The sequence below is a fragment of the Dromiciops gliroides genome, chromosome 1 (genome assembly GCF_019393635.1).
Source record: "Dromiciops gliroides isolate mDroGli1 chromosome 1, mDroGli1.pri, whole genome shotgun sequence".
Lineage (NCBI taxonomy): Eukaryota > Metazoa > Chordata > Mammalia > Microbiotheria > Microbiotheriidae > Dromiciops > Dromiciops gliroides.
Window position 1 is genome coordinate 18,246,026 of NC_057861.1, and position 21,965 is coordinate 18,267,990.

The following is a 21,965-nucleotide window of genomic DNA, read 5'->3' on the forward strand; positions in this document are numbered from 1 at the left end:
GCCCCCGGCCCAGACCCTCCCCCCACCAAGCCCAGACTGCAAACTGCTTCCACACCACCCCACAGCCTCCCAGAGGCCCAAAGTTCACTGGAGATTCCACCTGTGTGATACAAGAAGAGCTATAGGTTAAGAGACCCGACTTCACATCTGGGGCTGACTTGGCATAATTGTGCCCATGTGACTTGAGTTTCAATCTCTGCATGTGGAAAATGGGGCTAATATCTGCCACCCCTAGACCTCAGGTAGGGCTCTCAAATCTACATATATTAAAAAGCAAGGATAGGCACTGGTGACAATATAATTCTTTATTCTCCTTGAACACACTGCTGGTTAAAACTGCCAGGCAGAGTATTACAGAATATTTCTTCAAACATCCTGGGAAGAAAAATTTGAGAGACAGCTAGACGAAGATTCCCCAGCCCATTCCAAACATCCAGGGTCCTCCAAGACCAAAGCCTGATCGGCCAACCTAAAGCAGCTAACTAGGGCAGCCCCTGAGACTCCCTGCCCCCATCCCTGGCCAGGCCCAAATTCAATCCCGACACAAAGTATCACTGCAAATTGTTTATTAAAACACAAAGCAATGGACAGTGAAAAATATCCTGATTTGGGGGCAGGGGAAGGAAAGAAGGACAGATGGAAACAACTCAAAAGGAAAAGAACCCTTCCCCCCCACCCCCCACCCAATCCACCCAAGGTTTGCAACCCTCCTTCCCATTCCATCCCATCCCATTGTGCTGTTCGCTACCAATGCCCCAGTCAGGGGCTGCAAACCCAGATGTGATGGAGGCGGGGGGGGGGGGGTGCCCGCTGAAACCTTGCCACTTCTTTGGGGACTTTTGTGCCCAGAACTGCCCGGGGCCAGCTCCAATGAGTCACAGCTCCATTTCCCAAACAGGCCCTTAGCTCAAGCTGGGAGAAAGCCACTCCCGGCGGGCTTCAGGACAAACAGGAGGCAAGAGTGACAAAAGCCCCAGGCCTAAGACAGAGAAGCTGATCCGGGGTCAAATCTCTTTTCATTCCCCAGACCACAAGCACACCAGGGAAAAATAAGGAATGGGAAGGAGGAAAGACCCAAGGCTCCCTTAACACCAATTCTGCCTTGGGACCACAGACCCCTGCCAGGCAATCCGGACTAGGTCCATGCATGGTCTCCCCAGCCCACCCTGCTGCTGATGGAGAAGCCTGTCCTTCCTAGAAGGGAGGCATTGGAGCTGGAAACCCCAAGAGAGAAGCCACCCTTGGTTCCAAGTGGTGGTGTCTAGTAAGGATGCATCCCTCTCACACAAGATGCTTGGGAGGGGAGGGACCCCTGAGGACAAACCCCCCCCCCCGCTATGTCACCTCTGCCACCAGTGAAATCCATCCCTGCTGTGATTCTGCCACCTCCACTGCCCTTGGGTTCCCTAGCTCCAATCCAGCATGGCCACTCGACCTGACAGACCATGGGAAGGTGGCCAAGTCATGGGGGGAGGGGGGAACCACACCCCCTATCCCACTGAGAAACCTTTTCAGCTGCTGTTAGCCCATTACAAAAGAGAACTGGTCAAGGCCTCCTGTCCCAGAGAAGGGGAGATGCCCACCCCGGGCTGACAGGGAAGGAGAAATGACCTCTCTTTTAGCAAGGCTTGGAGCATCAGGCTTCTTGGCCTTTTTCTCGGGATGTCCTGGTCCTTATTCACATCCTTCCACAGGAGGATGGAACCGTCTCCATTTTTCATATTCCAACCTGTCCCAGGTCAGGACGTGGCCTCAGGGGGCCAACAGGGCCTCACCTCCCCTTCACAGAGAGGGGGGAGGCTGCTCCTATTGGATCTTCACCGAAGAAATAGGGATATTTTTTTCACTTTCAAGTTTTCCTTCCTGAATCCCTCTGGATCTTGGCAAAGGAAAACTGAAGGGATGGCAGCATTGCTACTTACACCATGCAGGCACCGAGGCACCACGACTCAACTGGACATCTCTTTGACAAACAAACCTTTTTTATTGCAGGGGAATAGGGTGCGGTAGGGGCATGCAGGAAGGGACAGCCCCTGGCCCAGACCTGAATCTAGAGAGAGAGCATCTACCAAGGCTCACAACAGGTTTAAAAACAAAACCAAACAAAGGTCAGAGAGAGAGACAGTTTGAGAGAAAAGAGTAAAAAGGCACTGTGCTGACTGGGGCCCTCCCAGGCCCCCGGGACCGACTCTGCCTCTTCCCGAAGGAGGACAGAAAACCTGCTCTATTCCTTCCCTGGACTCCCCAAGGTGAATAGGTTTGGAAGCAAACATATGTAAGAGCTGGCTGGACAATCACGAGCACTGCCAATGCGTCTGAAGTTTGGCTGAGGTTCTGGAGACACCACGACTTCCCAGACAATGAAGGAACTGCATGGAGGGAGGAGGAGAGGAGAAATTCCTTAAAACAGAAGCTTCTCCAAAAAGCTTGGAAATCAACCGGAAACAGAAAAAACAACACTTCAAAGATCTAACAAGTGCTCCCAGGCGCCGCCCAGAAGGGAGCGGGGTGCACGAGGTAACGCAGGTGCCAAAGCCAAGCCCCCAGGTCCCTTGGGTGAGTGATGGAGACGAGAACAAGATGGGAGACTCTGGAAGTGAGGGGCATTTACTGATTATGGACATTCAACACCAATCCCAGTGACGCCGGCCAATGGCAATTTAGGAAAAAACCAAGCAGAGATGCCAGAATGTCAAATCGGGACCCCCACAGTGCAGCTCTTCTCCTTGACATTAGGACCATGGGAAAAAGGAGGTTTTGTTTCTGTTTTTTGACCAGAGCTGCCCTGCCTTTGGCTCAAGGAAACATCTGCCCAACCCGTTCCTCTAGTACAGGGCCACAGTTTTAGCCTTGCCTGAAACCCAGAGCAAAATCTGAGCCCTCTTCCTCCTGCCCTCCCTCCCTCCCACACAGGACCACCTGCCTGTCCATCTGTCCGTTCATCCATCCATCCATCCATCCATCCATGCCCCATGCCACCCCTCCCACACAAGCGATGTGAGTGAGCACCCTCACCTCTGCCAAGCACCATACGCCGTCTGGCAGTTCTCCTGCCTCAGGTGAGCCAAGGCATGGGAGCAGAAGCGGTGGGGACCCAGGGGTTGGATGACTTCAGGCCGCTCCTGGACCAGCCCAGAGTGTAAGGTGGCAATGGCAGGAGGCAATCGCTTAACAGAGTCATTTCCAATATAGACAATACAAAATAATAACAATAATAATAATAACCAAGAGCCCCCATCCCCTAAGCAAAAACATCAGGTACCTCTATTTGTTAGGGTAGAGCAGGCTTTGGAGAAGGGGAAGGCTATAGCCAGGCCTGGGCAAAGGGGGGAACTCCCGCCTGTGCACCGGGTTAGGCCCAAGGGGATTCCCCCCCCCATCCCCACCCACATTGTTTCCTGTTCCCTTCCTTCCCCTTCAGACTTGTTAGATCATGGAAAGGTGTTTCTTCCTCTGAGCACAACTAGAAAGAAAAATTTCCTCCTGCCTAGTTCCAGGAGAAAGGGCCAGTCTGGGAACCAAGACCGGAGGAAACCTGGGGGGGGGGGGTTGTACCGTTATAAAATGGTCACAGGACCCAGGATTTCTAGCTAAAACTCTTGGTCACTGCAAAAAAGGGCAGGGAAGAAAATCTTGCTGATCCATGAACAAAACAAGGCCAAATGCAAGCCCACAGGCCCACTCTCCACATCTTCTCTCCCTGATTAGAAACATCCCAAAGTTGCTGGTGGCTCTGACCGAGAGGGCACAGCTGCTAACTCAGGGCAGATGAGGTCCGGTCCTCCCCTGGAGAGCTTTCAAGGGCCGTTTGAGTGCCCAGAGCCAAAGGTCTGCTAGAAGATGAGCTCCCTGGAGCCTCTGACCATTCTCAGTCCCACTGCCCAAGTGCCATCACTGGCACTAGAGATCATCTTAGCTCTGGAGGCTAACCAGGTAACTGGGCATCAAGGGCCAGACCTGGTCACAAACTTCAGCTCTAAAGAGAGAACAAAAACCCTGAAGAAGCCAAGCTGCCGAGGACGGATCCCACAGGCTCTCCCCCACCCTCCCCAAGCCCACCCGAGCCCTGCCTCAAGCCATCTCCACTTGTCAGTGGGGAAATCCAACAAAGGTATTTCATTTCCCAGAGATCCCAACACTGCACGGGAAGGAAGACGCGGCTGCCAGGACTCCCGTGATTGGAATGCTCCCAGCCCCTGCCCCCTAGGATGGCCAAATTATTGCTGTCAGGCAGGGCAGGGCAGGGCAGGGGGCAGATGAGAAGAGCCCCAGTGACTGCGGCGAAGGCCTGGGCCACATCAAAAGGTGCAACCAGGCAGTTAAGTGTCTTGGGGGCAATTCTAGGTCAATGAGCAGGAAGTAACTGGTTGAACAGCCATGACCCTTGGGTACAGAACCACATGACACACACCTCTGCAGCAGGCATTGAGTGCCAAATAGCCCTGGTCATCTAGGAAGGAGAACCCACAGGGAGCCCCAGGGGCTCGCTGCTCCTGGGAAGGATTCCCAAACCAGGGAGGCCTGGCTGGACCCAAGTGGGAGTCACCGAGCAGGGCCACGGTCTCCCTCTCATTGCTCATTTTACTGGACAACACAAACCGATTTTCAATTCCAAGTCCAGATGGGCTGTCAGACAAGTCAAGTCCTGTGTGTGGCCACTCCAATGAGTACCAGAGGAGGGGTCCCCAGGCTCCCATCTCCCTGAAGAGATCACCCACCAAAGAGGTTGAGAGGGAAAGAAATTTCAAGTGAGTAGCATAAAGGGGGTGGGGGGTGGGGGGGAAAGCAAATCAAGTCCCCGCCAGGCACTAAAAGCAAAATGTATTTTGTGGTGACAAAAGCCAAAAAGGCAGTTTTGGGACAGGAGGTAAATAAAGCGGCTGCTCTGTGGCTGCCCAGACCAGCTCCTCTCACTGGCCAAGGAGTCCCACCTTGTGGTTCACACTTTTTAAGACAGAACTTTCATCTGGAGACCAGCCCACCAGGCCTCCGTCAGACTCTCTGCCCCTCCCTTCTACACACAAAGTTAGGCCAAGACCAGCCCTCCCCTCCGCCGATCCTATGTCGAACCTCCTTTGGCCCACACCTCATTGCCGGCGACGGCCCCTCGGGTAATCCATGTCCTATTCCTGGTTCTCCTAATATTCCATCTTAAAAGGGAACAGTATTTTGTGCTCTGGGCCCAAGCCCTTTCCCAAGGGACCCAGATTGGAGTCCCCAGGGATCAGCCTCTAGCTCCTTAGAAGGGTCCGATTTCACCCCAAGTACCCTGGAGAGGAAGGCAGCCACTGGATGCCAGCCATGAAGAAAGCGAGGGGAGTGAAACGAGGCCCCGACTGGGCTGGGCTAGTGCACTCTCTCCTCCTTCTGCCTCTTTAAAAACGTTGGTTGTTAATAAATTGTGAAAAACGTGAAGAAACCCAAGCCAAGCACGTTCGGTCTCGTCCTTCTCCCTCCCCCCCAGGACGGCCCTGGGTCCTCACAGCCGGCAGAGGCAGAAGAGGGTGGGAATGAAGACGCCGAAGGCCACCAAGATGGGGAACATGAGGCTGCTGTTGTCCGAGGCGTAGGGGTTGGGAGTTCGGGGGCCCGACTGGACCCGGTTCTTATTGGACTGCCTCTTGGCATTGGAGCCTTCCTCGTACTCCTCCTCCTCTTCCTCCTCCTCCTTCTTCTCCAGGCCCGGGTGAGGCTGCAGCTTTGGCACCTCTGAGGACAGAGAGAAGGTGACTAGTACTCGAAATAAAGAACGTCACCCACCCCCAGCACCAACTGGGACCCGGGGCGCCAGGAGGCCCAGCTCCCTTATGGATTTGCCCTCCTGTGAGCGGCAAGAGCAGGATTCTGTCAAGTTGGCTGGCCCCACTAAAGGACGCCCCAAGTATAGAAATCTTTGCTGGTTCCTGCCCGTCCCAAGCCAGGGAAGGGGCTGGCAGAGGGAACATCCCTTACACAAGGCTCCAATATCCTCCTTCCTTCCTCACTGCTCCCAGGCTCACTTCTACCCGAGAACGCCCGGAGCCTGGGCAGGCACCAGGACTGGTGCATGATCCTCAGAGCTCTCAGTTTCCCCTTCCTGCCTCCCCTGGTCCCAAATCCCTTTTCACTTGCAAGTGTCCTTTAAAGATCACCTAGACCCATCTCCTCATTTTACACATGAGGAAACTGAGGCCCAGGCAAGCTTGCCCCAATCCTCAGGAACGAGGAGGAGCCGGGTCTAAGACCAGGTCTGGATCCAAAGGCCTTTATCCCACGTGGATCGCTCGGGCCCCTCAGAGGATGGCTTTAACAAACAGCTGGGCCACTGCCATCTTTCCTTACAGGTTCAATGTTTACACAACTCCTTATAGACATTAGCTTGACCTTTTCCCCAGCAAGAAATTTGACTCATCCTCTTAGACCATGCCGTACAGCCATGCCAGGACTTTAGGGAACACTCAAGATTCTTTTCTGTCCTCTGCGGCACCTCACTATTGACATTTAAGATAGAAACAAGTTGGATTGTGTATTGAAGTGGAGTGGGGTAAGGGGCGGGGGGTGGGGGGCGGTGGAGTGATTGACCAGTGCCAAACACCAAGACACAAGCTCCTCTGTGAAGGCAGCCTGGGAAACTGGCAGCTGTGATAACCTCAGAGACCCAAGAGGGAAAAATATGCCCACGGCCAGATGCCAAGGACACTGAGAAGGTTCAACAGGTGCCAGGCCCTTCCCTCCCGGGTAGGCTAAGCCATGTCAGCAACTTCTGTTTAACCCAGGGTTCTGACAGATGCAGGTTGGTAGCAGTCTGAAGGGCTTCAGCCATCTAACCAGCCGCCCACTCTGCCGTCCCTAGGAAAGGCTAATAAATGGGGAAGCGTCATGGTGCGTGATACTGTCCCAGTCGGGGCCCTTTTATGTGCTGGTACCTCGGGCCCTGGGGAGACCAGCAAAGGAAGACGGCTGTGTCTGAGATAGTCAGGAAGGAAGCACTATGGTTTTTCCCAAGAGTAGGTTTTCTGGGATCTGACAATGAGCTTAACACAGAGTAAGGGAAGGAAATACTTTGCCTTCCACTTAGGAGGCCAAGCAGCTAAAGGACAGAAGATGCAGGATGCCGGGCCCAGCCCATCCTTTACCACTGCCTTGATTCAGGAGGATGGGCCCCTGGCCGAGGCTCGAGGAAGGCAGCATGAGATAACGGAGAAGCGGCACCTTGGGAATCAGCCACCGAGACTCTCTACTCTCTAGGAGGGAGCTTGCTCTCCTCAGCTACAAAGTCTCTACCAGCTCCAAGTCTAGGATCCCAGCGAGGAGTTAAGGTCCTGGTTCCCTGAATTTTGCCAAGTGAAAGGCCCCCAGCAATCACCAAGTGCTGGTACCCAGGCCCACAATACCATGAAATGCTAAGAATATGACTCACCATCTATGGTCCCAGCCATGATATATAGTGCACAGACTTTGGGATTGTCATAGTAACCCTACAAGATAGGAAAACACCGGTCAAGCCCACACAGGAACAAGGCATCCCCCAGCAGCCACCCCCCTGGCCAGACTCTAGAAGGGCTTAGTTACCTTGACAAACTCGATGTGGAGCTTCCCAGTGAAGGTGGACACTTCCCCCTGCACACTCAGCTTTCCCTTCTTGATGCTAATGGGGATAATTTCATCATGAGCTGTGCTGTGACCCACTCGGTCAAAGATGTCCAGGTCCTTCACAACCACATGACCATTTAAGCGGACATCAAACACCTTCAGGGGCAGAAAGGGAAAATTCAATTCAGTGAGCACCGGTCAGCTTCCCAACTAGGACAAGGCACAACCCAGGTGTTTGGTTTGGGTTTGGGTTTTTTGGGTTTTTTTTGCAGGGCAATGAGGGTTAAGTGACCTGCCCAGGGTCACACAGCTAGTAAGTGTCAAGTGTCTGAGGCTGGACTTGAACCCAGGTCCTCCTGAATCCAGGGCCAGTGCTTTATCCACTGCGCCACCTAGCTGCCCCGCAGCTCAGGTGTCTAGGAGGTAAAACCAAAATGGTTTTTAAAAGAACCCTTGCCCTCAAGGATCTTAATACTCTACTAGTATGAACCAATGCAAATCCAGATATGTAAATACTAGATGACTGGAGGAGAAAGGGAGCACTGCCAGCTGGGAAGATGAAGGACGGCTCCCCAGGAAAGGGAGCACCCAGCTGAGTTTGGGGGAAGCTACAAGTCCTCGAAGGCAGAAATTAATGGGGTATAAGTCCCTCTCAGGCATGGGGGCAGCCTGCACAGAGGCAGGGCACACTGGGCATGAGAATTAAAGGTCAGAACCACTGTCTCGTGGAAGCCCCAGTCCCAGAAGCCTGCAGCTTAGAGAGGCAGACACAGCTTCAGCCACAAAACCAGCACAGTAAAGAGACGAACCTCTTCCGGATGGCTTGAGCCCTTGAGCCAGGGAAATTCAGGAAAGTCCTATCAACAAACACCCCCCTACCCCTGACAGGTGATCCCACCAGAGGCAAATCTACCTCCGAGACAGAGGAAGCCCCACCCAGCAGGCCTCTTCAGGACCTGCCCCCATGAAGGCAGCATGACAGTGCCCCAGAAACACATCTTGGGTGGGGGAAGGAATGACAGTGACCCACTTCTTCCACATTCTTCTGTTTCCCCTTTTGACCCAATGCCCCATGACCCACAGGCCAGGGGGAAGGATGACTCAGAAGCCTGGCTCCACCTCACCTTCTGCTGGGATTGTGCAAAATAAACCTCGGCAAACTTCAACACAAGCACATAATCCCCTTCCTCCTTGATGGGCACCTCATAGCCAAAGGTCTCCTCGTTGTAGCGCTCGGTCTGATAGAGGATCTGGTCTTCAGGATTGGCACGAAGGATGGGAAGTTTCATCCCATAGTCAGAGGCTGAGAAGAAAGCACAGGACCAGGGTCACATCAGACCAGGACCAAATACAAAAGACTTTTAGAGAAGCCCAGGGCCAGAACTGGGCCAGGTACCAAGGGAGCCTCATGATTGTGGCAGTGAAAGGGATGGTCACCCCAGCTGCACCTGGTTCAGACTGGAACCAAGGAAGCTGCTACCTGTTCTCAGGCCTCAGAGAAAACATACAATTCCAGAAACCTGATACCATCTATCTACCCCACCAAGCCCTACAGCTACACCAGCGCTTGGGAAAAATGAACGCATTCCATGAAGGCCCACAAAAGCACCTCTTCCCATAGCTTCAGGCCAACAAACAGTGGTTTCTGAACAAACACAAGTCATTATTAAAAGAGGGCACTACCCTGCCTGCAGCTGCCCATCTCTCTGGGAGGGCCAGCTTCAGAGAAACCTTGCAAAACAAGGGAGACAGCGGGGAATTCTAGAGCACACAGACAAAAGACGACTGAACCGAGAGAATGTCCTTTAGCATCCAAAAAAGTCTAGTCTAAAACAAACAGGTTGGGAGAGTCAGCCAGCACTGTCACAAGACAGAGAAAACATGAGTCTTCTCAACATGGCTTACTCAGTTTTCATTAAAAGGTTCCAATGTGGGTAAACTTGAGTTAGGGCCCCAAGAATTGGTTGTAATTGCTACCTTTTTATGAAAGTCTCTAAGAGTGGCCAAAGACCTCACTACACTTTTTAATTCAGCACATACAGGCCTTGAGCTAAGGATGCTTCAATTGATAAAGTGCTTCCAGATCAACACCTCACCACCCACTATGGCCTGGGCATTGCCTAGGCCAAACATGGAGACGGTCAGTTAGCAACAGAGAAAACAAGCCACACAAATGGCTTCATCGACCAAAGAGGGGATCTGTCCCATTTCAAAGATGGCTCCTTCCCACCCCACATTTAGTTTGGGAGACTCATCTGTATCTACTCATCAAATCCAGACGCCAAAATGTCAACCATTCTTCCAAGATCCAGTGCCATCTCCTCTAGGCCTTTCCTGGTGACTGGGTGTTACTGCACCCCAATCACTGCCTATGGACTTGTCTGTAAACCTGTTCTAGTCCCCATGCCCAGGCATACAGCCTCGCACAAGCCACACTCGAGGACGGGACCTTCTCAATCCCTGCAGCAGTGCTGAGCACCTCCATACCCTGTAGCCCTACACGTTCTTCCTCCCTCAAATGACCCAAACTCCTGACTTAGCACTGGCTTCCTTGACAGGCACCTCCACCCCATGTGGCCTAAAATTTTGTGTCTGCTTTCAAAGGCTTCCACGGGAAACACAACAAGCAGGATTCAGATGCTTCAAGGTACACAGTTCGTTGGGACTTTCCTTCTAGCCCCCACGCCCACCCCTGCCCCTGCCCAAGAGGGAGTCAGAAAAGCCAAGTGGGGGAAGAATGGAAGTTGTCAAGAGATTAGGGCATGTCACTGCTCTCAGTTCCTGCCTTCCCCGCCCAAAGCACCAGCCACAGGAAGTTTAGCGCACTCAGGCAATTCGGTAAATTTTACCTACTCCGCCCCCCCCCCCCATTCTAATGAACCAAAACCAAAACCACCTCCACAAAGAAGTGAAGACTCCCAGACTGAGAGTCTGATGGGGCAGCCAGCTTTCCCGAAAAGATCAGAGGGGGAAGAAAAGCAGCCGTGCCCTGATGCACGAAGCCTGAAGAAGCCAAGATGCTGCCAACTGTCCACAGCCATCGCTGCAGCTCCCTCCCTTAATAGCCCCTCAAGCTCAGAGCTTTAGCCAGCTCTCATTTATTAGCATGTACAGAAAAAGATTGGTCGGTGGTGATCTTTTTCATATTAAGGGTGGAAAAAGAAATGTAATCTGTGGCAAAGCTGCATGGCAAACCAAGTCAGACTTAGACACACCCCCACCCACCCCCAAACCCAAGCCTGGAATTGCCTTTTAGAATATTTCGCCACCAAAAAAACCCCAAGCGACTTTCTCAGGGGATTGGCCACATGTAAAGTTTAATTTGTACAAAGCCCAGATAGATACAGCAGGAAGAGCTATTTTTTTCTTACCCCACATTCACCGAAGAGATTTCACTTAAGTACAGTGAATGGTGTGGTCAGCAGACTGCTGATGTCGGCATAATTTACCCCTTAAGAGCTAAAGGGAAAGGGAGGGGGTCTGGAGGACTGACTGCTCTCCACTGGTCTGTGTCTCCCAGGATTCCTCAACAAGATCGTGTGCTCCTCGGGCCACTGGTTTGGGTTCTTTTATTTAAGTCTCTCTCCTCCCCTTAGGACTTAGGGAATGATCCTTACAGAAAGTATGTGCTCTGTAGACCAGCACAGGGCATCATGACCTCAAGCACCAAAAGGCCAAAAGCCATCAGGCCCAGCGGGGACCACAATCCTGCTACGATTTCATTTTACGGAGGCAGAAACTGGGGTGCAAGCTGGTGACGTGACCTGTCCAGCTTCACTCAGCTGGTAAGTGGGACGGCTGGAATTCAAATTCAGATTCTTTAAACCTCTTTCTGGGGCTCTAAAGACCGCCCCCCCTTTCTCCACCAGAGAACAAGCTTCCATTAGACTCTTCGCATCCTTCTATCTATACCGAAGGAAGCTTCTAAAGTGACATCGTTAGAGAACCTTTCTGAAGGTTTGGAGCCAGTGAGAACCAAAGCTCTTTGTCAGGGGACCTCCAGCAGGGACAATCACAAAATGCCCAGCACAGAGAGAGGTCAAAGGCATCCTGAGGGTTCACATGGAGACAGCCCCAGATTTTGCTTCAGGTAGAGCTACAGGGAAAAGTTCAGTAACAAGCCAGTCCAAAAAAAGACTCAGTAACAAATATGCTTAAGCAAATCAGAGAATAGTGCCAGTTCCTTCCTCCTCCTCCTCTCCCCTCCTCCCCTCCAGCTGATGGATATCCCCTGGCCAGCTGGGCCAAGGGTTCCCCATCTTAGTATCACCCTTCCAGGACTACCCCCATTTATTCCATCTATAGCTTGTTGGTACCTAGTTTTCTGCATGTTACCCACATTAGACCAAGAGCTTGGGGGCAGGGTCTCCTTTGGCCTTTCTTTGTAGCTGCAGTTCTTAGCACGATGCCTGCCACATAGAGGGGACTTCATGACTGCTTGCTGACTGACCCAAGAGGCTAATGATCTTATACAGGCCAGGCTGCCAAGGAGCAGTCATCTCCATGGGCATCTGGCACACGTTACTGCAGTTCAAGTTAAAAGGTCACCAGGCAAAGAAGAGCTATGTTTGTCTCTCTTTCGGATTGGAGGGGTGGAACAGAGAGAAGGGAATTCTTAGTAAACTTCACAGAAGTGCAGAATTTGGACTTCCAGCGTGCTGGCTGGTTGGCCTGAGATTTAATAAAGGTTCTTTTATTAACTTGGCTAGTACACACAAACCAGTAGCTTGGGAAGGCCTAACCATCTACCTGCTGTTACCAGCTGGTAACGGAGGGCTCAGATCAATTAGTAGTTATAGTCGGTAATGTGACCCACCACTGAAAAAGATGGACATTTCTAATATTATATGAAATGGAGGCTCAGAAAGGGGAAGGGCCTTGTCTGGGGTCACACTGCTAATTAGGAGCAGGCCCCCTACACTTTCCTAAACAGAGCTCACAGCTCTGAGGAGCCCTGGGTCAGGATCCCAAGGTAAACACTGCAGAATCAGTCCATGTCGGGTAGGGCTGCTGGGGTATATGGATGCTGGGGTATATGGAGGAGGGGGCAAATGATGGGGCAATTTCCAGAGCAATGGTGTTTGGGGCCTAGTCAGCCACTGTCACCACTAAAAACACTTCTGCTTGGAGCATCAGGGGGATGCAGATCCCTCTATGAGGAAGAACTCAATGAAATATTCATTAAATATGTACACTTGCAAGATCCAGTGTTAAGTGGTAGAGGAGAGCTCATATTTTACTGGTACAGTAGAAAATTAATAAAATCCTGCTAGTTCCTTGGAAGCCAAATGCTGCTCGGACTATAGCAAAAAGAAACTCCATTGCAGAGAGAAGAGTGAGGCAGCCTGGCAAAATTTGATTTTCACTCCTGACAATTACTAGGCCTGTGATCATGGGCAAAAGCTGAATCTATTTCCTCATCTCTAAAATGGGCACAATAACAGCTGCAGAATCTACCCCATAAGGTTGTTGGGGCCAGAGCCCTTTGCAAAACTGAAGGTGCTAAAAAAGGGAAGCCCCTATTTTCTTTGGAGGGGGGCAGAAATGCTATCAAATGAGAAATAAGTGACAACAGCTTGTGCCACAATGTGAGGGAGGCGTGAGCAAGGGTCTCTGAAAAGCTTTCACAGATAGCTTCTTTCAAGTGATCAGAGCTAAGGCAAAGGCTTTGTTTTGCTAGTTTTCCTGACAGGGCAACTAGGTGCATAGAGTACCAAACCTAGGGTCAGGACAACCTAAATTAAAATCAAGCCTCCAATACTTCTGAGCTGTGTGACCCTGGGCAAGTCAATGCCCCCTGCTTGCCTCAGTTTCCTCATCTGTAAAATAAACTGCAGAAGGAAGTGGCAAACCACTCCAGGATCTCTGCCAAGGAAACCCCAGATGGGGTCACAGAGAGTCAGAGATGACTAAATGACCAAAAAAAAATTCACAGATGGGGAAGCTCATCAATCAACGACAAGCCATTCATGAAGCACCTACTATGCTGAGGCAAACCGAGCCCCTGCCCTCAAGAAGCTCATAGTCTAGAGCAGAGTTTCTCAATCTTTTCCTACTAGACTCCTTTCTGTCCAAGAATTTTTTTCGGGGCAATGAGGGTTAAGTGACTTGCCCAGGGTCACACAGCTAGTAATTGTCAAGTGTCTGAGGCTAGATTTGAACTCAGGTCCTCCTGAATCCAGGGTCGGTGCTCTATCCACTGCACCCCCATGTCCAAGAAATTTTTAAGCAATCCAGGGTATAGAGGTATATAAAATTGGTAAACATAACCTTTTACTGTTGCCAAATTTTTCACCCCCCACATTCAGTTACTCGACCCTATATGGGGTCACAACCCACAGTTTAAAGAAGCTACAGTCTCGAGGACTAGAGGAGAGATACATAAAAGATTCACCCAGAGTAGACTGAAGGTAAAGGAGGAGTTCTGGACTTGCCCAGGGTTAGAGAAAACCCAGATCTCCTGCACCCTGGCCGATTCTTCTTTCTGCTTCAGCACACTAACTCTCTCAACACCTGGCACTTCCCTCTACTTCCAAGGGCTGCCAACACATTTGGGAGGGGGAGGAAGAAGGTGGGGAGGGAGAGGGAGAAAAGGAACAAAAAGTAAACAATCCTCTGGTCTAGGGGTTTAGGCTTCTAAGGCCTCAGGAAAGAAAGGGACCAGACCCTCTCCCCCCAGGAGTCCACTCCAAACCCTGTGACCAAGAAAAGATTAAAAACAGTTTTCCTGATCCAGTAGCTAGATGCTTTCTCCGAAGACACAGGTTAAGGAATGTGGCTCTCCTCCTCCCCACGAAGACTCTAGGGTTTATGGAGGCTGGGAAAGCAGCCAAAAGGGGCGGACCCACAGCCAGGAGTTGCCATGGTGGGACCAAAGTCTGGAGTGGCAATTCAGTAGATAAGGACCTCTGCAGGCCTTGTCTAATGGCATCCACAATAACCAACTTCCTGTAAGAGACTTCCAGCGTGAGCCAATCACTCAGTGCCAGGCTTCCTCTTCCATTAGCAATTCTGGTCCCCCAAAGCCGAGGGCTGAGACTCCAGATTCCCGCCTTGGGATTGAGTCCAGGGGGTCGACCAGTCCAAGTGCATCTGCTACCGGCTTTAATAAAAAGCCAGCTGGTAGAGCACCTGCCAACTAAGAGGCAGAATCTCTCTGCCAGGGTAGCCAGTAGCAGCCACTACAGGGACACCTGGGGGGCCCGGTTCTGTGTGGTCCCAGCCAATTAGCTTTTCCATTAATGGCCCAGGCTTTAGTTTCTCTAGGCTGAATGAACTAAGCCAGTCAAGCTTCAACATCTGCTAGTGAAAAGAGCTATGCAATCTACGAGGGGGCCTCATCCAGCAGTTATCTCGGAAGACAAAGTCTACAAATGGCTTCTCGATTCCTCCAAGGCGGGGAACAAAGGTGGACCCAAGAGGCAGGGCTGCGGGCTTGTCCTGGGAGACCACTTCAGCGTTGGGCTTGCCCGTATGGACCAGGGGAACCAGAGGCTGCTGGGACAAGTCCGCCACAAGGAAAGCAAACACCAGGCCAAACTTTCCAAAGGGCCCTGCCTGCGGCCACCCTGACAGGTAGAGAAGTGTCCGCTGACTCGGTGGCCTAAAACGCATACCAGACGCCCCGATTAACTTGGCCGCGGGCCCACAGGGAGCCGGGGTCTGGGAGACATGGAAGAGGGGCTCTTTTAGCTCTCTGGCGAGGCCTCCTGCCAGTCCCCATCAGCACACAACAAATCCCTCTCGCTTTCTTGCTCAGGCTTTTCCAACCCCACAGAAAGCAGCAGCAGAGCCCCACGCGAAGCCCTGGGGAGCCGGTTCCTGGGTCCCCGGCCCCACGAGCGGCTGCCATCCAGGCTCAGGTCCGCTCACATTTTATTCTGCATTTAATCACACAACTTCCTCAACTCAGCGAGAGGCCCCAGAACTCAGCAGCCAAGTGTGAGCACCTCGCAGGAGGCCGGGACGGGGTGGGAGAGGGTCCCACCCGGACCCCTTTGGCGGAGCCCGGCACCCTCCCCTAGCCCACGCCCACGCCCCGAGGCCTAGATCGGAGCGGTGAGAGGGCACCCCAGTTAGTTGGTTATTAGGGGCCGGAAACAGGCTGCAACCACAGCCCTACCCTGGGAGCCCCACCGCCGGCCCCTGCCCCCGAGGCAGGGCGTCTGCATTTTTACCGCCGAGTGCGACCATATGCGGGTCTCTCCTTTCCCCGCCTCAGTTTCTTCCAACGGTAAAATGAAGTGGCGGGGGGGGGGGGGGGGGGGGGGGGGGGCCTTGGGGAAGGACCCCGAGCTCTAGCTTGTTTGCCGAGGACCCCAGCGCTGGCCTCACAGCACCAAGGGGTGGGGGCACGAGCCAGGCGAGCTTCCCCTCCAAGCCTGAGCACGTCCCCACACCCACCCCGGACGTCGTGGGGGACTGCTCTGCCCTGGCCTCCAAAGGGGAAGGGGACTCGGGGATCCTGGACCTTAAAGCCGGAGGGGCCCAGGTTACTCGGCCAATGTCACACAGGGAAGGGACAGAAGGGACCCTAAGGCCCACCTGCTGCAGCCCCCTCCTCTCACAGATGGAGAAACTGAGGCCGGTGGCCCCAGATTACACAGCTGTTTAGGGGACAGAAGGGGTAGCCCGGAGGGAACCTTAAAGACCACCTGCTGAGAGCCGCCCCCTCTACGGCCGGGGAAACTGAGGCCGGGGCTCGGGCCCGGGGGCGGGGCGCACGTGGCATGGGCCGGCGCGGCCCGGCCGGCAGCCTCACCTCGGCCCACCCGGCCCTCCAGAGGGTCCTTGCGGAAGTGGATCCCGTGCACGTCCACATGCGCCTCTCCGCCCGCGTTGATGGCCCAGATGACGCTCTCGGGCAGCCCGAGCCCCGCGACCGCGGCCGCCCCGGGGACGGCGCCGCCGAGGCCCAGCAGGAGCAGGGGCAGCAGGGGCAGCGGGGGCAGTGCCGTTGTCAGCAGCGGCAGCAGCAGCGGCAGCGGCGACGGCGGCGGCGGTAGCAGCAGCGCCGCCCCCGCCCCGGCCCCGGCGCCCAGCAGCATCGCGGGCGGCCCCGGCCCGGCTCCTCCCGCCGCAAGGGGCTCGGCTCCTCAGCAGCGCCCGGCTCCGCCCGCCGCCAGGACCGCGGCCGCCGGGAACATGTCGCGCTCGCTCGCTCCCTCGTTCGCTCCCCCGCTCGGCACTGCCACCGCCGCCGCCGCCGCCTCCGTCTCGGTCTCAGTCTCCTACCTCCACCTCGGGCACAACCGAACCCGGCCCCGGCCGCCACCGGCAGCCAATCAGCACCCGACGCTCATTAATTACCCACGGCCCCCGCCGGGCGCCGCCACCCCATTGGCCGCGGCGCGGGCAGGGGGCGTGGCCGGCTCCGGGCGCCAGCCCAACCGCGAGGCGCGAGGGGGAAGGCGCGGGGAGGGAGTTCGGTTGGAGCGGTTGGGGAGGGGATGCGGAAGTGGCGGCCGGGGAGCCCTCGGAGGGTAACCCGCCACCCAATGGAAGAAGCGGGGAGGGAGGGCCGAGCGACCGGGGAGGGGGGGGGCACGCGGACACGTCGCCAGCACTTCCGGTTGCCATCCCCTCTTCCATTACCCCCACCCCGGATGTGCCGACGAATGAGCTCGAGGCCTCCCACCTCCGGGGACGTCAGCCTCTCGGCCGGCGCGGGAATTTCCCGGCATGGCCAAGCAGGCCACCGTTCCTCTCCTGGGGGAAACTACCTCAGGGTGGCATCTTTCCCCTTGCCCCCAGAAGGCCAGACCCCCGGCTGGGGGCGGGGGGAGCCAAGGTTCCCAGTCCCCGCCCACGGCTCAACGCGTAGTGGGAGCCGATTAAGCGCTGGTGGCGGGAATGAATGAAAGGGGGCGGGTACGCGTGCATTCGGAACATCCGGTCCCCACGAGGGCGGGAGCGTCGATTGGTACCGTCTGACAGCCGCCCAATCAGAGAGGTCCAGCGCGGCGGAAACGCGTGGCTGGGCGGAGGAGGGAGAGAGAGGAGGCCCCGCCGCCGCGTTGCCCTGGCAACAGGTTCCGCCTCCCCGCGCGACCCCCTCCTTCCTCCCGAGGGGCGGGGCAGAGCGGAGTCAGTTTCCCCGAAGGAGGCTCCTGGGACTAGAAGGCTCTTGTACCACCGGAGCCTCCCGGGCGCCTTCCTGAGCCGATCTCGCCCCTCCCCCCGCCTCTCCTGCGCCCAGGGAGGCAGATGATGGGACTGAAGTCTTGGGAGCGCTGCCGCCCTGGGCTCGTGTGACCTTGGGCGAGTGGCTTCACCTCTCTGGGCCAAGGGAAGGGTGCACGCCCTGCCCGGACTCAGCCAAAGGAAGACCCACTGTGTGCCAGGCTTATGCGCCGGGTGACGGAGGGGAAAAAATGTACCAAGCCCTAGTCCATTTCGTGAGAAAACACACAACTGTGCCAACGCGAGATTGGAGAGGATTCCCACCCTCAACCCTGACGTTCCCCGTTGTAGATCGGGGCTTCTGAAACTTTTTCCACTCGAGAAATTTTTACGGGACCGGGTATATAGTTAGGTATACATATACATAACCTTTTCCTGTTGCCAGATTTTTCGAGACCCCCCACATTCAGTTAGGAAACCCACAGTTTAAGAAGCTTTGTTCTAGATAACCTCCCAGCTCTAATAAGCACTCGACTGTGACATTCCACATTCTCTACCTGACAGTCTGATCTCTAACCCTTTCAATCAGTCATTAAGAATCCAAGTGGTTACTAAGCACCAGACTGTACTAGCCTCTAAGGATGCACATAATAATAATTAACATCTACATATATGGTTTGGTAGCAGCCTGGTGGCTCAGTGGATTCAGTGCTGGGCCTGGAGTCATGAAGACTCGAGTTCAAATTTGACCCTCAGGGGGAAGCTAGGTGGCACAGTGGATAGAGCACTAGCCCTGGATTCAGGAGGACCTGAGTTCAAATCCAGCCTCAGACACTTGACACGTACTAGCTGTGTGACCCTGGGCAAGTCACTTAACCCCCATTGCCCCGACAAAACAAGAACTATATACAAGATATTGGATTGACAAGAGTTGAATCTCAGTCTATTTAAAAAAAAAAAAACTGACCCTCAGACACTAGCGGGGTGACCCTGAATAAGTAAGTCACTTTACCCTGCTTTCCTCAGTTTCCTTATGTGTAAAATGAGCTGGAGAAGGAAATGGCAAACCACTCCAGTGGTTTTGCTAAGAAAGCCCCATATGGGGTCATGAAGATCAGATGTGACTCAGCAACATAAATGGTTTGCAAAGCACTTTACACACACTTATCTCTCACTCACTCTCACAACGTCCCAGTGAGGAAGAAGCTATTATTATCCACATTTTGCAAGATGAGGAAACTGTGGTGAAGTGACTTGCCTAGGGTCATGAAGCTAGTAATCGGCTGAAGCAAAAATAGAATTCAGGTTTTCCTGACCCAGAGTTCAATGGTTTAAGCCTCCTTACGAGAAAGACCATCCCTAAGGAATACAATGTTCACAGATCAGGAAACACAAGAATATCCAAAATAAGTGCAAAGTGATTCTTTTGAAGGGGTGGGTCACTAGCTTTGGAAGGGATCAGGAAAGGTCTACAGAAGGAGCTGGCTTTTGAACTAAGCCTTCAAGCAGTTTCCTAACCTTGTCTGTGTCCTAGACTCCTCCGGAAGTCTAGTGAAGCCCACGCACCCTCTCTCGGGATGATGTTTTTTAAAACTACTGAGGTTTTCTTGTTTTTTAACCTTTCTTTGTATACCCAACACTTTGCACGGTGTCTGGCATGCAGTAGGCACTTAATAAATGGTAGTTGACTGGCTGACAAAATTCATAGGATTACAAAGGAGGCCAATTTTATTGAAATAGGTATCCAAAAATATTTTTTTTAACGAGCCTTGCTTTGAAGGGAGCTAGGAGGCTTCAGCCAATAGAAGCAGAGGGGAGAAGGGGAAAATGTTCTTTGTAAAGGCCTGAGTTCCAGAGTTGGAATGCCCTGAATGGGGAGTAGCAAGTTGTTCCGTTTGGCTGCAGAAAGAGAGTAAAAGAGAGGGAGTAGCTCAGAATCAACCTACACAGGGAGGCCAAAACAGCTTGGAACTGGCCAATAGAACCAGCTCTAGACAGGCTGGGTTCTGAAGGTTCTGTCATTCTATGGGCCCTTCCCACTTTATGGTAGGATGCTGTAGGAGCCCCAAGCTGGAGGTTTAGAGCTAGAAGGAACCGCCTTTATTTTACAGATGTGAAAACTGAGGCTGAGTTATTTATTCAAGGTCCTACAGCAAAAGGAAGGATTTGGAATTCAAACCCAGTACTCTGACCCCAAATTCCAGTCTCCATTGCTTCCCTCTGCCCCTATGGCCCTATCTAATTCTAGTCATATACTTCAACAATATTCCAGGCATTTCTCACCTCGATCATACCACCTCCCACCAATCATCCTTAACCCTCAAAATGCACTGGAATAACAATAACCTTACATTTTTATGCTATTTTATGGTTTATATGAGCCTACCTGTCTTAGTAGGGGCAGCTAGATGGCTCAATGAATAGAGCACTGGGCCTGGAGTCAGGAAGACCTGAATTCAAATCTGGCCTCAGACACTTACTAGCTGTGTGACCCTGGACAAGTCATTTAACCTTTGTGTTAATCCACTGGAGAACGAAATGGCAAATTACTCCATGTCTTTGCCAAGAAAACCCCATGAACAGTATGGCCCATGGGGTCATAAAGAGACAGACACAACTGAGCAACAACACCTGGCTTAGAGGCTAGTGTTGGGTTTGGGGTTAGGAAAAACCAGGTATGAATGCCAACTCCGACACTCACTATCTCTTGTAACCCCTCCTGAGGTAAATCTCTTCCCGTGTGCCTTAGGCAACTCCTTAGGATTTAGCTGCTAAACCACAGACCCAAGTGGATAAAAGGAAATCCCCTAGCTAAAGGTGTCACTGATCCCATTAAGTGATTTTAATAGCTTGTAACTCTACTAAGACTTGTAGAACACCCTGGAGAGAGAGAGAGAGAGAGAGAGAGAGAGAGAGAGAGAGAGAGAGAGAGAGAGAGAAAGGGAGAGAGAAACAGAGGGAAAGAAAGAGGAGAGAGGGAAGGAAGGATAATAAGAGACTTATAGATACATACCCTGTGTATGTCTACACACATGTACTCTGTATTTATAGCTATATATATATATTCATATATATGTATACATATATATCCCCATGTGTATCTAGAGAGGAGACAGAGAAAGGGACAGAGAGGAGGGAGAGAGAAACAGGGAAAGAAAGGAGAGCGGGAGGGAAGGAAGGAGAATAAGAGACTTATAGATACCCTTTATATGTCTACACACATGCACTCTGTATTTATATATATCTATAGATAGAGATAGATAGGTAGATAGATATCCCCATGTGTATCTATAGATGAGAGAGAGAGAGGAGAGAGGAGGGAAGAGGGGAGAAGGGAAGGGGAAGAGGGGGAAGAAGGGGGAGAGGGGAGGGGGGGAAGGGAGAATAAGAAACATAGATACATACCCTGTGTATGTCTACAAAAATGCACTCTTTGTTTATAGATATAGCTCCATGTGTATCTATAGATGAGTGTGTGTGTGTGTTTCCCCTATTAGAGTGTAAGATCCTGGAGGGCAAGAACTGTCTGTGCTTTTGTTCTTCTGTTCCCACTGCTTAGATAGTATGCTTAGTTAGCAGTTATTCATTTTATGTGATCTTTGACTAGTCACCCCTTCTGAGACTCAGTTCCCTCTTTTGTAAAATATGGGAAATACTCCCAGAACATTTGAGAGGATCGGGAGTCATCATATTCCTCTCTCTCTCAGGGGGTGGGGGCGGGGCCGGGTACCTCAGAAAAGGGCTCTTCCCTTCTCCCCAAGCTGGTTTTCTTCCCTCCTTCCCTGACCTGCCCTTGAAGTTTCCAATCTGGCTCCTCCCCTCCCCCTTCCCTCCCTCCCTTGCTTGCTCCCCAGCCCAGCCTGCTCGCCTGCCAGCTGCCTCGGGAACCTTTTCAGAGTCATAAACTACAGAATGTCAGAGCTGGAAAAGCCATCAGATGCTTGGTCGTCAGAGCAGGAAGGGCCCTTAGAATAGAGAAGGTCAGCCAGGACTTTTCAATCCAAAAAGGAACTCAGCCTCCCACTGAAACCCACCCCATCTTCCAAATTTCCTTGTTCCTACTGAGGGCACCATCGTCCTTGCTGTCGTCCAGGCTCACAGTCTTGGAGTCTTCCTTGGGGGCTCTGCCCTCTGTCTCCTTCTAGTCACTCAGTGGCCAAGTCTGGTCAACTTCATGTCCATCATACACCTCAGTTCAGGTCCTTACCATCTCATATCTGAATATTCTCTAAAGTGGTCTCCGTGCCTCCAGCCTCTCCCCTCTCTTTTCT

General features: G+C 52.8%; 1 protein-coding gene across 1 annotated transcript; it reads right to left on the reverse strand.

Moving 5' to 3' along the window:
• Positions 1 to 1,964: 1,964 nt before the first annotated feature.
• On the reverse strand, positions 1,965 to 16,768 carry MLEC (malectin). Its single transcript, XM_043981326.1, has 5 exons — positions 16,334 to 16,768; positions 8,697 to 8,875; positions 7,552 to 7,728; positions 7,400 to 7,457; positions 1,965 to 5,709 (listed from the first exon to the last, which is right to left on the reverse strand). Exons 1-5 carry the CDS (start codon positions 16,617 to 16,619, stop codon positions 5,480 to 5,482), a joined length of 930 nt encoding a protein of 309 aa, XP_043837261.1. The 5' UTR covers positions 16,620 to 16,768; the 3' UTR covers positions 1,965 to 5,479.
• Between the last annotated feature and the right edge of the window lie 5,197 nt (positions 16,769 to 21,965).